Consider the following 15,506-nt stretch of genomic DNA (forward strand, 5'->3'; position numbering starts at 1 on the left):
GTCTCTGTGTTGGAGAGATTATGTCCGAGGCACCACAACCAACTGAATGAACAAGAAAGTTGATGAAAAGAGTTAAACCATAAAAAAACCAACAAATAATTATGACAAACAGAATGAATAAACTACTTCAATATGTTTATACAGTTAAGTCTGGAAGGTTCAATAGTGCCAGATTCAGGACTCAAAAAGCCAAGAGCGAAACATGACTCTTAAGACTGGCCAGAAACTGCTCATAGAAATCTCAGCAGCATAGTCAAACGCCAGTTTATATTACATGGTAACTGATCAACAGCCATTGAGATAGTTAAAAAAAATGTAGTGTTTTTTTACTATTTGAAGAAAGCCGAAAGAAGTTGTGAAGGCCATGCATCTAGCAGTCAAAGCTTTTAGTTTGTCCAGATAAAAAAAGTTCACACTCTCTAACGACAGTTTTTCTTAGAATCAAAGTCAGATGCACTTGGCAAGAAAGTTGCAAACATTCAAAAGCGTACAGAGATAAAAGGGAGATGGTCACAAACCTGTTTTACTTGTGTAACTGTATCTAACTCAGATACTGAGTCACTTTCTGGATGCACCTCTTGGCTACAAGGAGGTTCAGTCCTCAAAGCTGGCCCTTAGGTTAGGTGGCCAGCGTTACACACTGTGCCTGCTGCTCTATAGGTCTTCTATTGCAACAGTACACACAAGACTGACAGACACAGAAAAAAAAATCTTCAAGGTATGAAAAAGAAAAAAAAGTGGTGCAGAAGGCAATAATCTTACTGGCATAGTTCTTTGCCAAATGCGAGTGGCCAAGCACGTACGCAAGATTTAATTTGCTCATGTAGAGCATGAAATATCAGTTATAATTTAAGGGATAATTCCCTTCTATTCCTTAGATATTTTTCTGAACTAGGCTCATTTTGGCCCGAGTCACTTTCCTTAGTTTTTCTTTCAGAAAGTCACAGTTACATCACAGACATTCTTTTTTGGAAAATTATACTTGGGTATTTAACAGCTATACAGTGTCAATATATATGACACTTTGCATACCAAACACTGCAAAAATGCATACTAGAGCAAAGCAAAAATATATCTTAAAAAAAATAAGAATCACACAAATGAGGAAACATACTGTCTTTTTTAAAATCATCAGAAAACAAAGCCATATGCATGTTCTCTATCCAAAATGCGTGAAACTAGGACATATTTAGCATAAAATAAGCATATCAGTAAAAAGAATTCTTACTTTGTTGCCCGTATAAACTTGCCCCAAACTGAGACAGCTGACCTGATGTTGATGGTGATGCCAGCATCTAAAATGTAAGAAGAATAAAAGGTTATTAAAAACACAAAGATATTGTGTTATCTTGCTCTCAAAGTTGACAACACTATATTGTTTTGCCAAAAAAGCCAAAACAGCAACTGAGAACTCCTTTTAAGTCATCAAAAGCATTAGAAACTTCCCAAAATATCTGCACGGTAACAACCCTAACAGTATGTTACATGTCAATAAAAAATTATGACTTTACATAGTAAACAGACTTTCTTTTACTTGTGACAGATAGCATAGAGGAAGAAGGTCCAAAAGCTTTCACTTTTTCTACCCTTATAGCTAAGTGATCAATCTTTACAGAAGGAATACTGTTATTTAAATCAGTTATAGGGCTTTTTTTTTCCCCCCTGCAAAACATGCATCATACAAGCAGACCGATCCCTGCTCAATGTAATGACAGCAAGTGCAAAGTTTCATATTATCAGTTACAATAGCAAAAGGTGGGAAATGAGTGGCTAGGTAGCAGCAGGTATAGAGAAACAAATATGAATTTCAGATAAATTCCAGTGTTAAAAGTGTAATGTACCTCCCTGAGAGCCAACTTCATGCTTGTATACACCATATGAATAGGCAAGATGTACAAACGTCTGCAGTCTTTCCTGCTCTATTATGCCCCACTTTAGAGACATCACGTATTACTAAATATCTCCATTAAAATCTTGCCAACTTTCAGACATCACACAAGAAATGTGACAAACTAAACAGATTCTTGAAAAGAGTAAGATCTAAAAAAAATAAATCGTGATCTCTGAAGAAAGATTGAGATCCAAGTTTGCATACTCAAAGAAAAAGGCAACTAAGGTAGGGACATGACACCAGACTTCCAGTGGAAAGAACAAACTACTCTCCATGCTGCTGTAGAAACAGAAAGCATTAATAAATTTGAGAAACAGGATATTTAGGCTAAATATTTTGGGGAAAAAAGGCCCTTTGCAATCTTAAGTACGGTTAAGCACTAGAACATCCACTCATGGATTTTTTTTTACAAAACTGATCAGATGTTCATCAACATTAGGTATAGCTGATTGTCCCTTAGAGCAAGAAGAGGTATTAGCTGACCTAATCCAGCTCTCAACAGAATATGCTACTTGTACTTACTAACCCATGGGCTCGTTTGGTGTAGCAGTCTGCACTTGGATTGGATTTTATGATGGTTTCAAGGAAAGGAATGTTTGGATTCTTATGCATAAGGGGACTTCAAATTTTTCAACTTGATAGTAAAGAATTCAAATCAAAATAACTTTTTACTGTGATAAATTGCAAATTGCTTTGTTGACTTAATCTAGACAGATGTAAAATTCAAACAAACCTTATAAACTGAATCTGCTAGTTGTCTATACTGGGGCCAAATCTAGATGGCAGAAATGAGAAAGAAAACATGCAGGGCAGACACTAAATAACGAAAGCAGCATTCATGTCTTTAAAACACAAAGTATTTATGATTTTTTGATTACATACAGAAGACATGAGAAATTACAGCAGGTAATTAGTGCAGAACATCAGAAAATGTGCCAGAAGTATCACTCCAAAATGCTATATACTCATATTTTGAATAAATTGCACGTATTTGATAGTAAGTAACTACAGCAAGAAACATGCACACACAAGAGCTTGGAAATACTAAGACAAAAACTTCTGTAGAAAAAGGTGTAACAAAAATACATGCCAAACTGGACCAACACTCTCCTTTCCTAGTGAAGAAGTGGCTGTGAACAAAAGAACATTTTAAATAACTAACAGCGACTTCAGGTCAGTACTCAGGTAGCAAAGTTCACAGGCCACATCTGTACCAGCAAGTACTGCCACCAGAGAGAAGTGCATTCGTAAAATAAAAAAGTTGGTCCTGAGGGCCTAACTATGCTATATGCATTTCTAACTAGAGTTAGCTGTGACTAAAACAACTGATGCCATGGACTCGTTGCCCATTAGTGAGCAGAACGTGTTTGGTGCACTCCTGGAGCATCGCTTCCAGCCTATTTTTATCCAGAAGGAATCAAATCCATTCACATCCAGACTGCTCCACAACACAAGCCAAAGCACACAGAAGTGGGGACACTTGGCAGGCAGACTCCAAAAGCACACTTCCCACCCAAACTAACAAACTGGTGTTTGTTAAACATTGATAAAACAAGAGTGGTTGTAGGAAAGGGAAGACAAAATAAAACGTTGAGGTAAAAACAACAAACCAACATTCAAGTTTTACAAGTTGAAAGATCTGAGAATATTTTACAAGGTGTGGCAAATTGTGATTCCATGGGAAAAAAAAAAAAAAAAAAGAGAGAGAAAAGTTATGAGACACCTTCAGAGACAATGACATGGGCAAACAAGCAAAAAGACCTCAAATAACCAACCCAACCAGACATTGAGATAGAAACAGCAGCCAAAAAGTACCATTACCCTTGGAACGGGGACAGGTAAACAAAACAGTTAAGCCAAAAAGAAGATCCCATAAGAACAGCTGCTCAGGGCATTCAAAAATTGCTGTGATGCCATATGATATACTAAGCAAAAGATCGTACAAACCTCAGCATAAAACCCTTTTGTTAACTTGGATAAAAAAAAAATAAATTAAAAAAAAAAAAAAAATCACAGACCTAAGGGATACTAGATTACTTGGAAGAGATGAAAGAGAATCCCACCTCTTCTATATTGAGAACTACTTCACTTTTTAAATTCAGTTAAAGGAAAAGGAATAGCAAATAATATTTAATGAACACTGCTTACTAGAAATTGGATTTTCTTTTGAAACACCACAAAGTAGGTCACATGTATTGTGTCATTTGGTTTTACATGAAAAGTTAATTGCAAATGACTTGTGGAGAAACATTTATAAAAACCATAGTAAAGGCCACGTACTAAATTCATTAAGTCTAACAACTAGTCTTAAAGTCATAACACACTTAAAACATCAAAGATAACAACCCAGAAGAAGAAATAAATAAATATTTCTATGGATCTGTTCCAGGTTGATTAACTGCAGCATTTCTCAAGTCTCACTTATTCTCTCTCTAGTCTATTTTGAAATATGCCAAAAAACCCTCCTCAACATGAAACACCTCTTTCTGTCATAGGACAGAAAGGAGTAAGTTTAGAATTTTATCTTCTTTTTCTATTATTTCCATATAATTTAGGTCAACAATAACACAACTGAATTAGCCAAAACCTTACGCTTTACTACCAAGATCTTTACTTGCATTCACCATCTCTGAGTCACTATTATAGTCTACTCAAACTTGGTCAACCAAAGATAACGAAGACTCAAGGTGATCACTATTACTAGTATTAAAAACATTCCTTCTGGCATTCTGCAATCGTTATTTTACCTGACTGGACTACTACCCACATGACACACAAAACAAAACAACTCTCCACTTGCAACAGTGGCTGGAAGTTACTCTTGAATTTCTTTTAGTTTATAATAGTCAAAGGTAATGATAATCTTAATAAAAACTAAACCAGTCTAACCCTGATGGTCACTAAAGCCTCTCCCAGTTGGTAAAATCTTTTAAGCTTTACCCAATTATGTATATTTTAGGAAAAAATGCTCAAAATTATACCTGTAATGACATTCGGAAAAAAACCCAAGCAAACACAAATACCACAAACCCAAAAAACGTACCAAATTACTGAGATCACGCCAATGAACTGCATGTTTTAGCAGTACATATATAATGCCAGCTTTTTAAAACAAGTGACTAATATTCTTTGATCGAGTCAAGGAAATTGTTACACAAGCTTCTGACACCTATAGCTTTTGCTGCACACATACCAAAAGAAAATAAAAAAAGTCCACTCTTCTAACTTTGGCATCTAAATTTAAATCAAATTGCCAGTGGTTAACAGCTACAAAATCAAATGGTGAAACAGCATGGGATTTCAGCTTCTCTTCCAACCTTGTATGATTGAACTTGACAGTTTCAATTGGCTTTCCCTGTGCACGTTAGGAGACAGAGGAGGTCTAAGACTTGCCTCTCCCACAGGGCAAGGAGACAACTGATCAAGACCTTGTGTAACATGAAAGGTGCACTTTATTCTGCTGGCCTACAGAAGGACCAACACTCGGGCTGAAGGACTGAGTTGATGACAACTAAGATGTGAGCATCATTTTAGTCACAAGTCTCAAATAGTTACAGTGCAGTTCTGATCATGGAAGATTCTGCTTCTAAACTCAAAGATGGCCCAATTTTTCTGGACTGGTCTACAACAAAAATCAGTAAGCTGTAGCATGCTATCAGGCAATTTCCTTCCCCTAGTGATGAACGAGATTTTACTGCAACTCTTGACGGGTTTACTCGAGTAGAGTTCACTTAAGAGTGCCAAAAGTTTCAAAAGAAAACCCAGCACCAACAATTGCTCAAATTTGCCAGAACTGTAAAAAAAATTGCTGCATTTTACAACCCTCTTGAGAGACTGGCAAACACAGGCTGCAGCCTCCCTGAAAGCAGAGGGAGGTGGCAGGAGGAGGCCGAGCAGCGGAGCTGACTGATGCACTGCTGCACTGCAGCACCCTGCATGTTTCAAGCAAACCCCCAACGTACCGTGGGGACAGTTGCCTGTCACCATAACTCCCATGGTAGCACACCTTGGCATGGTGACAAAGTGAGCTAAAGTTAAAACGCATCAATGCAACGCTAGAAAAGTCAACTAAAAGCCAAACAACATTAGAATAAGCAAATCAGTCAGTGAGTAATATCTGATAAATGATGGGTTTCTCACTGGTGCAAACATCAGCATCATTTTGTATTTGCACTATTTTATTTCTGGTGCATCTGCCATCTGTGCTGTACTATTTAATAATAAAACAGCTGACCCACAGCCTCAAAAGAAGGAAGTGTTATACTGATGTGAAAAATAAATCAGGCCAACACATAACAGGTAAAAAAAAATACAGATTTTTCTATACTCTGCCAGTTTTTTAGTAGTATTATTAGTCCTCCTCTAGATTACAAACCACTTTGTAATACAGTGCTTACAAAATTCCATTACAAGAAAATATTTCCAAACCTCAAAATCAGAGGTCAATGAAGAAATTTTGACAGCCTGACAATTGCAGGGTATTATTTGCAAGTGAAAATTGTTACTGATCTAAATTATTCGTATCTAAATATAAAACTATATACAGTACTGAAAATTAAATGCAATTTTATTCAGTCTTCCATATTTCATTATTTACGGTTGTGCTCTCCTGCCTCCTGTGGCACCTGGGAAGCACGAGGAGGTAGGACCACACTGTTGTTGGCAGCAGCAAGATCTTAAATGCAAGTTGTTGTTTTCAGTAACAATGACATTATTAACATAAAGTTAACATGGCTATTGAAGTAAAACTCTAAAAACAAATTCTCCCTGTGTAGAGACACTCAGTTTGATGGTACAGAGTACTAATGAACCAAAAGATCACTGAAAAACTTGTCAAGAGCTGCTACAAAAAATTAAGAATTAACACAACAAAGCAAATATGTTATTTCAATTAAATAACTGGTTGCATAGGAAAATCTTAAAAAAGTAAAACAAAACAAAAAACCCACCCACACACTGAGCATGTAAACTACCAATATTACAATACAATATGTTCAGTGAACTGAATTATTGTGTAAGAAACCACAACCTCCCCCTTCTAGAAAAGGCAAATGATTTTATGCATGGAATTATCTGGTCCAAGGAATCACTACACACCGTAAAGCGGGCACACAAAAACTATTATCTATTGTTGATTTAAGCAGAGATGCAGTAAAATATAGCTTTTAGATAAAGTACAGAAACTCTACTTTTCACAGTCACTTAGTTCTTCTATAAAGGAAGTAAATACAAACTCAACCATAGTGAAAACTGTACACTACAGTCATCAACAGTGAAACTGATTTCCTTGTGATGTAATTTCAAATTGTAAAGTAAGTGACATGAAATAATTTTAATTCAGATTTATACCTTTCGCAGAGTGTGTGACAGAATAAAAAAATCATTTTCCTCTTTAAGTAAAATTACTTCATCATGTACTGTTTTATTTCACAAACTCATCCAGGTACAAACTTATGTGTGACAGTAAAAAGCTGCATTTTGCATTCTAAATTTTTTGTTCTTTCTTCATACTGTGTAACTTCATTATGAAATAAGAAGCTACAGGTAGAATGACGATAGGCTCTGAAAGGGTATACTGCATTAAAACACGAAACCTCCCTCAATTTGTTTCTAATCTCATCCCCTGCAAGACCTTCCAACTGTTTTCAATTAATGGCATTGAAATTTTCATTCATTTAAAGTTTGTTTGGGGGTTTTGTGGGTGTTGGTTTTTTTTTAAATAAAATCCTGCTGCTTTGCAACTCACACTTCAAAGAACAAGCTTAAGCCAAATGTTTCAGAAAGCAGGCAGGGCAAACCAACCCACTATTCAATCAAATCTACAAGTATGTTTAGATGCAAAGTAATGCATATGAAATATTCATTTGCCATTTATAATTTAAGACACAAATCTATTTTTTTGCCAAAATAAGCTTTACTTTTTTTTCCCCTCCACAAACAGATCAAAACTATTGAGACTATGAAAAGTTACATTAATGTTAAGTGGCTCTATTCAACCAGCCAGCATTAGCACGAATGCCGTGACTGCTGCTGATACAAGAGGATTCCATGGGAATTTTTAAATACCTCACACAACTCCGTATGTAGCATCTGAAGTTAAATTATGACTAAGCTAACAAACTCTCATGCAATGACTAAGACAAATGCCAAGCAAGATGCCTTGGGAAACGAGATAGCATAGGCTTCCTTAGAATCATAAAAAACAGCATTAGAAAGTACACGATCCATCTGGTGCAACACGGCATCCAGCAGCCCTAAAGCCAAAGCTGTCTCCAGAAGATTGATTAAACCCTTACACATTTAGTTTCCCTAACTTAGCAAGATTCTGGATCTCTGTCTCCATGTCTCCAAAAGCACTTCTTACATTCTTACACATGAAATATCAAAGAAGTTCAGACTGAAGAAGTCCCATCTTTTCTCAAAGAACACTGCCATATTTTTTTTGCTCATTTGAAGACAGTAGGTTCAACTGCAAATGAAGGCTTTGAGTTACTATTTTCTACCATTGTCACTCCACCCAAATAAAAATACATGTGTCGCTTTCCTCACAATGACTTTGCTGAATGCATAGACAGCTCATTTAAGTTGATGAAACTGGCCACAAATAAGCTCTGCAATTATTTTGTGGGCCCATTGCACATCTTGTCAATTTAAGTTACAGAACCACATTTGTTTCAAGCCAAATCTTAAAGCATTTTCTTAACCAGTTCTATTTTCTGCAAGTTCTATAAAATACCTAATTTCTTTGCCAAAGGATTATTGACCTGGCTATCACGCACTGACCCTATGTGCGGCAGAATTCATAGCCAGAGCATTCATGGCTTTACTCTGTTCCACTTCCCTACTTAACACAGCAAGGTTTGTGATGACTCAAGGCAAAGCCACTCATTTAGTAAGAAGGAAGCACTAGATGGCTTGAGTAAGACCTGATCTCATCTAAGGAACCACAACTTTGTGCCTAAAACAAGAGACACAAACAGCATCCACATGATTTTGGAAGCACTTGTGCACACGTAACGGACAACTCTTCCATTTCAATTATCGCATCAATCCTGACTGTCCTGAACTGTATCCCCTAGTTTAAAAACAGGTGAGTTACAAGAAAGCTTGTAGTTTTTAGCTACACTGAGGCTCTAAATTAAAAAAAAAAAAAAAAAAAGTTTTAACAACAGGTTTTTGCAGGAATTATTATTGAGTTTGTTTTCTTTCTGATTAATGCTATTAACTGTTTTGCTTGATCCATTTTTCCAGATTCTATTACCTTTCCACCTGGGGAAAATAAAAAAAAAAAAAAAAAAAAGTCCTAAACTATTTGTTGCTACTTTGTCCCACTTGTAAAAAGTCTTCAAAATCTGAGACAGGACTTGAGCAGCCTTAGGTCAATTTAGCTTTGCATTAAGGATTTTTTTTTTAAATTCAAACTAGCCAAAGCAAGAAGTAACAAGAATACCGCACCAGTAAGTGCCATGAAAATTGTTTAATAAAAGGTAGAAATTTTTCACATCTTTTTCAGGTAGGTTATAAATTCCTTTTTGACTTGCTGAGTGAAGAACTACTTCCTAATATAATTTGACAAAAATTAAAACCTCCACCTCAGGTGTTAAAAGAAGGCAGAAAGCTGAAAAACTCCCAACCCAGTCAAACTGTATGCAAGTCATCCACTGTACCCAACCCAAAGACAATGTCTCTTCACAAGGACAGAAACCCTCCTGCAAGAATGAAGTGAAAAATAGATTTCAGAGTTCATAGAAAATAATGAGCTTGCAGTAACAGTCCTTAATCTACTCTAAATTTTAGGAAGGTTTCACCATTCTGTATGTTCCTCTGCTTGCAGTACACATACATATGTGCAGTAACAATTCCCTGGAAAGTAGCAACTTTTAACTTCTACAAAGTTCAAAGTAGAAATGCAGAAAAACACCTGTCACGTCCATTATGAGGATAAATACTAAACAACCTTTAGTCCTTCCCAAAGAGCAGTATTTAAGGAGGCCATTCACAGAGGGCCTCCCTCAGAATCACTATTTCAGGTTGAAGAACTCTAGAGCATAAATGAAGCATAAGTGAAGAACTCAGGATTCAGGTGTGTATCTGATACATCAGAGAAAAAAATTGCCATTTAATTCATTTTCTACTGGTTTGTTGCTAAAACTTGCAATACATTAATTTTACCTGCTCTCAGTAAAGACATACTGAAAATGAAAAAGAGGAATAATTTAAATTGCAGTAAAACTGCACCTTGTTTAGACAAATCTACTATAAAAAGGTACAAACACTGCCATTTTTTGGTAAGCTTAACAGAGATTGTGTGTACTACATTTTAATCTTTTTATTACCAGTCAGATTTTCTGAATATAAAAGTGATTCACTCTTTTCCTCAAAGTTTCCTCTACCTTTTTTTTTTTCCCCACATTTACCTACTCCATTTCAATATAAATGTGAAGAGAAAAAGATTCCAAATGTTTCAAGATCTAGAATGCTGGAAATTTCCACCCCCAGGTATTCATAAAACCGGATCCAGGTTTTGAACATTAGTCTTTATTAGCTTATGCAGAGAAAGTTCTGAGCCAATTCATTTTTGTCTGTCAATACTAAGTATTAACCAAACAACAACACAGTCAATATATTTATTGTGTTCTCATATACAGAACGGCAACTTCAGTGGAATTCCAGTTGAAAGACTATTTGAAAACACAGTTGTTTTCAATTGGAAAAGGTTTTTAAAGCCACAAAACTGTTTGAAAACTAAAAGAATACAACCACCTTTGCAACCTCTCTCATCTACTGTCAGCCAAATGAGATATCAAAAGGAACACATAATACAGAATATACATTTAGCTATACATGAGTGATCAAAGGTGTACAGACAATGTCAATATCACCAATGTATATTTATTTTGATCATCTTTAAAATAAATAATTACAATAGCATATAATGGTTTAAGACTTCATAAGCGTAAACTCAGAAAGTTGTAATGATTGATAGTGAAGCTACAGGGGGGAAAAAAAAAAAATCTCTTAACGAGGATTTGGAAATAAAACTTTTAAAAGCTTTTACAAAAAACACTCTTCCATTTCCTGTCGGAACGACATCACTCTTCTGCCAACTACAGCAGCTTCTATGCCCCAATTTGGCCACTTCTCCCACAAGCTTTCATGATTTCTCATTTGTCATTCCCGGTATCTGGAACACCCACCTTCCTTCTCTTGAAGTCCCATTCTAAGATCCACTTCTGCAACATTGCCTACAGAAAGAGTAGGCAACTAAAACACTCATTCACTATATCAACAACATGCCAAGCATCAGCTTTCACTATGTATATGTCTCACTTTACCTTTCTTACTACACTGTAATGATTTCTCCCTCACCGCATCAATTCTAAAAGTGGGAATATCTAAGAATCACTTTGGAGAAATAGTGTCTACTGGTTATAAGAGTGCTGGCTGCACCTCTCAGTGTTCAGAAAAAGGAAAGTATGCTCAACATTATAAATATTCCATTGTGTCTGTGTGCATCTGTGCTACATGTACATATGTAATGGGCATAAACACATAAAAGAACAGCCTATTTAATTTTCTTTACACTGTAGTACATTTTAATCCTTTGCTGGCTCCCCTCACATTTCTTATCAAAGTAACTTATGAAACTGAACTGGAAAGCTGCATTTAAGCTTTTTTTTTTTTCTTTTGTTTTGTTTTAAAGAGCCTTCTACTCTAAACCTATTTCCTTATGCCTTTGAAAATCTGGATTAAAATTCCACTAAGAGTCTATAGGAAATGTTTATGTTTACATAGGTTAAGGTCTATACAGGCTGTGTTCACATCTGCTATTAAACAGTTATATTTCGGGATAATCATGGAGGCAGATTTGAAGCAGTGACACCTTTTGGAAAGTCTGAAGGTATTTTTAAATTATTCTATAAATTACAAAAAATATAGCATGTATGTCACTTACATATATTAAATGCAAGTCTGTCATGAGATGGCATTATTGACCTTCAGGGGGCATGAACTTCAAGTCATGCTTTCACTCTTCCATATATTTCTACATGCCACTCCATGTAAGAATGACATATTTTACCAGCTAATTTATTTATCTTAATAATAAGCAGAGCTTCAGTAATGCCAATGCAATTCTAACATAAAATAATGCATTACCAAGGGGAAATACTGTTTAGGAATGGTTGGTTTTATAACTTTGTGTCACTACAAATGGAAGAAATACCTAAATTAGAATACTTGAGAAGACAAATAAGATGCACAAGGCATTTTCAGAAAAGGAAAAACCTCTGAGGGTGTAAAATGCAAAGCTACAACAAAACCATTGTAGACACAACATGTAAACACAAGATAGAATCAATAAGCCAATTTAAGTTATAACTACAGTTCTTAAAGATGAAAAAATAAAACCCTGCCATGCATATGGCTGAAGCTTACGGAAATGAAAGCACTTGCCACTGGAAATACTGTTATTCGCAGCTTAAAGCTAAATGAAGCCCTTCCTCACATATATTTCACATACTTGAAACTATCTCAGCATTGAAAGGGGAAAAAATAAGCTTACTGAACTTACATCTTTTTCCGACCGATGTGGGAACATCGATGATTGGCTGTAGTACATGTTTTCATCATGGTAGTCACCATCAACCCCCTCTACAAACTTCTTCCTTGAAGCACCAAACATGCTGTTTGTCACCTAAGTAAGAAGAAAAACAATTATATAGCGTATATGATTTGGTTTATATATATACACACACTTATAAGAGTATATATTTTAAATATATGTAAGGATTGTCAAAAACAACCCTGTTCCTAAACATTTGAAAATTCCTCTTCAGAAATATTTTCTGTATATTGTTAATGTAACAGTTCTTCCAAGTGGGATTTTCATCTGACAAACTTGTATTTCAGAAAGGAATGTGGTGGGGAGAAGGGACACGCTTCATTTTTTGGACGGGTGTTCATTTGTTCGTTGGGGTTTTTTGAACCTCATGACCTTTAACCCAAGTTTATTTAAAATTACAGAACATCAGACAAAAAACCTGCAATTTCTCAGATTTTCCTCTCCTAAGGTAAACACTTTCCATCTAAAAGAAGAAAATTAACGAGCGTTCTTTATAGCTCAGCCACCTTAAAAGAAATAAAGGAAGTAAAATCATATCTGTAAAATCACTCCCATGTCTCATCACCACAACTTTGGAAAAGCAGCTTTCTACTTCACAGTCATGATTAAGTAAGAGAAGGTTGAGCTTAACCACGCTCAACAACCTCATCACAGACTGGCAACGTTACTGAAAACAGCCCATAAAAAACCACCAGATTTTATTTTGCCCTTACTCCCAGAGGCGTACACACACAGAGTCGGAGCTGCTAAGTCAGGAAATGGAAACTGAAGAAACAGCAACCACACAGCTGGTCACAGAACCTTAAGTCATTAGAAAATTTAATCCCGCAGCAAGGTCGTACAACATTGCTGAAACATCTACTGCATGCAGTGCATATTTATACACCTGACTCTTATTTACGTAAAAATACACACACCTCTGTTAAGTTCCTAATCTATCTGGCTCCGAAACACTATCACAGCACAGTGTGGGCTAGCCAAGCCCTGTTTTAACCTAACAGGTTAATGTTCAAACCAGAGAAATGTCACATACTGGTCAGCACTGGGCAACTCACCCAGTTTCTTGTACCATACAGGGCGACAGGAGAGAGCACAGCCAACAAGATGGTAAATCAACCCTGAGCTACCACCCTATATAACCTACCTTCAAATGGATCTTTAACATCTTGAAAAGCAAGGAGGTTAAGTTACAGTTAGGTTATGAAATGCTCTAAGGTTAAGATTGACTACCTTCAATACTGACAGCATTAGCTGAACTAAAAAAAAAAAAAAAAAAAAACCAACAACATATCAGACAATTTTTAAATTTCTTTTTTTTTCAGGAGTCATTTTACATTATCTTTGGCTCATGCTTAAAATTGAAATTTCAAAATATTTATTCTGGTTGGCTGCAAGGAGAGTTACCTTCAGCTCGAAATCCTCTTATCCCTACTGATACAAAATTACTCTGATATTCCTCACAGCAGGGCTTACTCCAACTTCACCCTTACTGATGAAGGTTTCTAGGCAGTGTTTGGTAACATGGGTGCTCCTATACTAGTAACAACTTAACCTCATGATTTCAAAGTCATAGTGAGTAAAAGTAAAGTCAACACATAGGATGCTATAATCACAGAATTGCCCTAAAACATCCAGCTAAAGGAAAGTCTATTCCGCTACTCCTATAAGAGCATTTCAGATATTTAGACTAGTGATGTCTCAAAACAAATTTATAATCTTTTACAGACATGTGAAGGCATGTAAAGGTAAGGTGCACCTTCTCCAGATGAAACTCATATTTTATGATATTTACAAAAATGTGCAAATATAAGGTCTCAATCTGCTCAAATGCATTCAGCTGACTTTCACACTTGCAGTGAAGCTTTCATTACACTATAAGCATATCCCACTGTGCTAATCCCTTTACAATGCAATTATCACCTACCAGATGGGATGGAGCATTTAACAGGCTAAGGGGATTATCTTGTCCTTTGCTCTGCCTGAGTAAAGTGGGGAGAGACAAGCAGTTGCCTTTAACCACTGTAAAAAGGATAGTGAAATGCTTTGGTGATGCTATCCCAAGCAACGGGATGAAGCTGAGCACCTCACTCAACTACTGCTCCTGAGAAGGCAAAAGGCAGCTTTTCACAAGTCCCGAAGAATTTTTTGGTGTTCCTTTACCAATACCTGGGATAAGACATTTTTTTTTGCCACATAACCTTCTCTTGCAATACATCATCAGAATAACAAAATTTAATTATGATAGAAAGCAAGTCACTGAAGTACACCACACTGTACTAATGTAATACTTAACCCTGAGCTGCAGTACAGGAACTCTGTAGGGGGAAAAAACAATTCTGTCTTTGACCCTGTAGCTTTTGATCTTATTTCCGCAAAGGTTTACACATGGCTGGCTACATATGTACCGTAAAGATTTCTGAGTCAGTGGGGTAAGGTCAGAGCTTTCAGTGTCAAAATATATGTTTAAAGCTGCTGCAAGAAAGCTAGTGCGTGCAAATACAAAGTCTAAATACTGAAATGCTGGAAGATGTTTTAAATACTCTCCACTAAATTTGTCTAAAAGATTATTTTCTATATTGATGATTGTAGAAGACATTGGCCCAAAACCTAATCAAGATTATGCCCTGAAGACTGATGAAGTGCACTGATATTAATATGAAGTCTTACAAGAGCACGGATATTAAAAAAAGAAATTAAGAAAACTTATTAATAATAAGACAGATTAAATATTGATATTTTGATTGGCAACCCATATTTCTAGACGGTGCCTAATAGGACTGTGCTGATGAACTGCATAGGGCAGAGCAGCGCGTTGCAGGCTGCAGCTGCAGGGGAAGGGGAAAGGCCAGAGCCCGGCCTACAGCCCAGCTGCATCGCTGGGCCCGACTGCCTTGAAGACCTTCTAAAACCTTATTTGCGGAGACTGACGCTTCTTCACAGCAGCAGTTTTGTAAAGCTGTGCCATTCGCTGCTGCCAAGCGAAGCAGCCGC

The 15,506-nt window shown here is 36.3% G+C and overlaps 1 protein-coding gene across 1 annotated transcript in view; it reads right to left on the reverse strand.

Annotated features, from left to right (window-relative positions):
- Window positions 1-15,506, reverse strand: part of CNOT2 (CCR4-NOT transcription complex subunit 2) — a 53,633-nt gene that overhangs the window by 23,004 nt on the left and 15,123 nt on the right. Inside the window, exons 2-3 of the mRNA XM_014964166.1 lie at window positions 12,465-12,587; window positions 1,229-1,295 (exon numbers count right to left, since the gene is read on the reverse strand). Of these exons, the coding sequence (XP_014819652.1) occupies window positions 1,229-1,295; window positions 12,465-12,575 (178 nt within the window). The 5' untranslated portion in view covers window positions 12,576-12,587. The remainder of the gene's footprint in view (window positions 1-1,228; window positions 1,296-12,464; window positions 12,588-15,506) is intronic.

Source organism: Calidris pugnax, unplaced genomic scaffold, assembly GCF_001431845.1.
Source record: "Calidris pugnax isolate Ruff unplaced genomic scaffold, ASM143184v1 scaffold44, whole genome shotgun sequence".
Classification (NCBI taxonomy): Eukaryota; Metazoa; Chordata; class Aves; order Charadriiformes; family Scolopacidae; genus Calidris; species Calidris pugnax.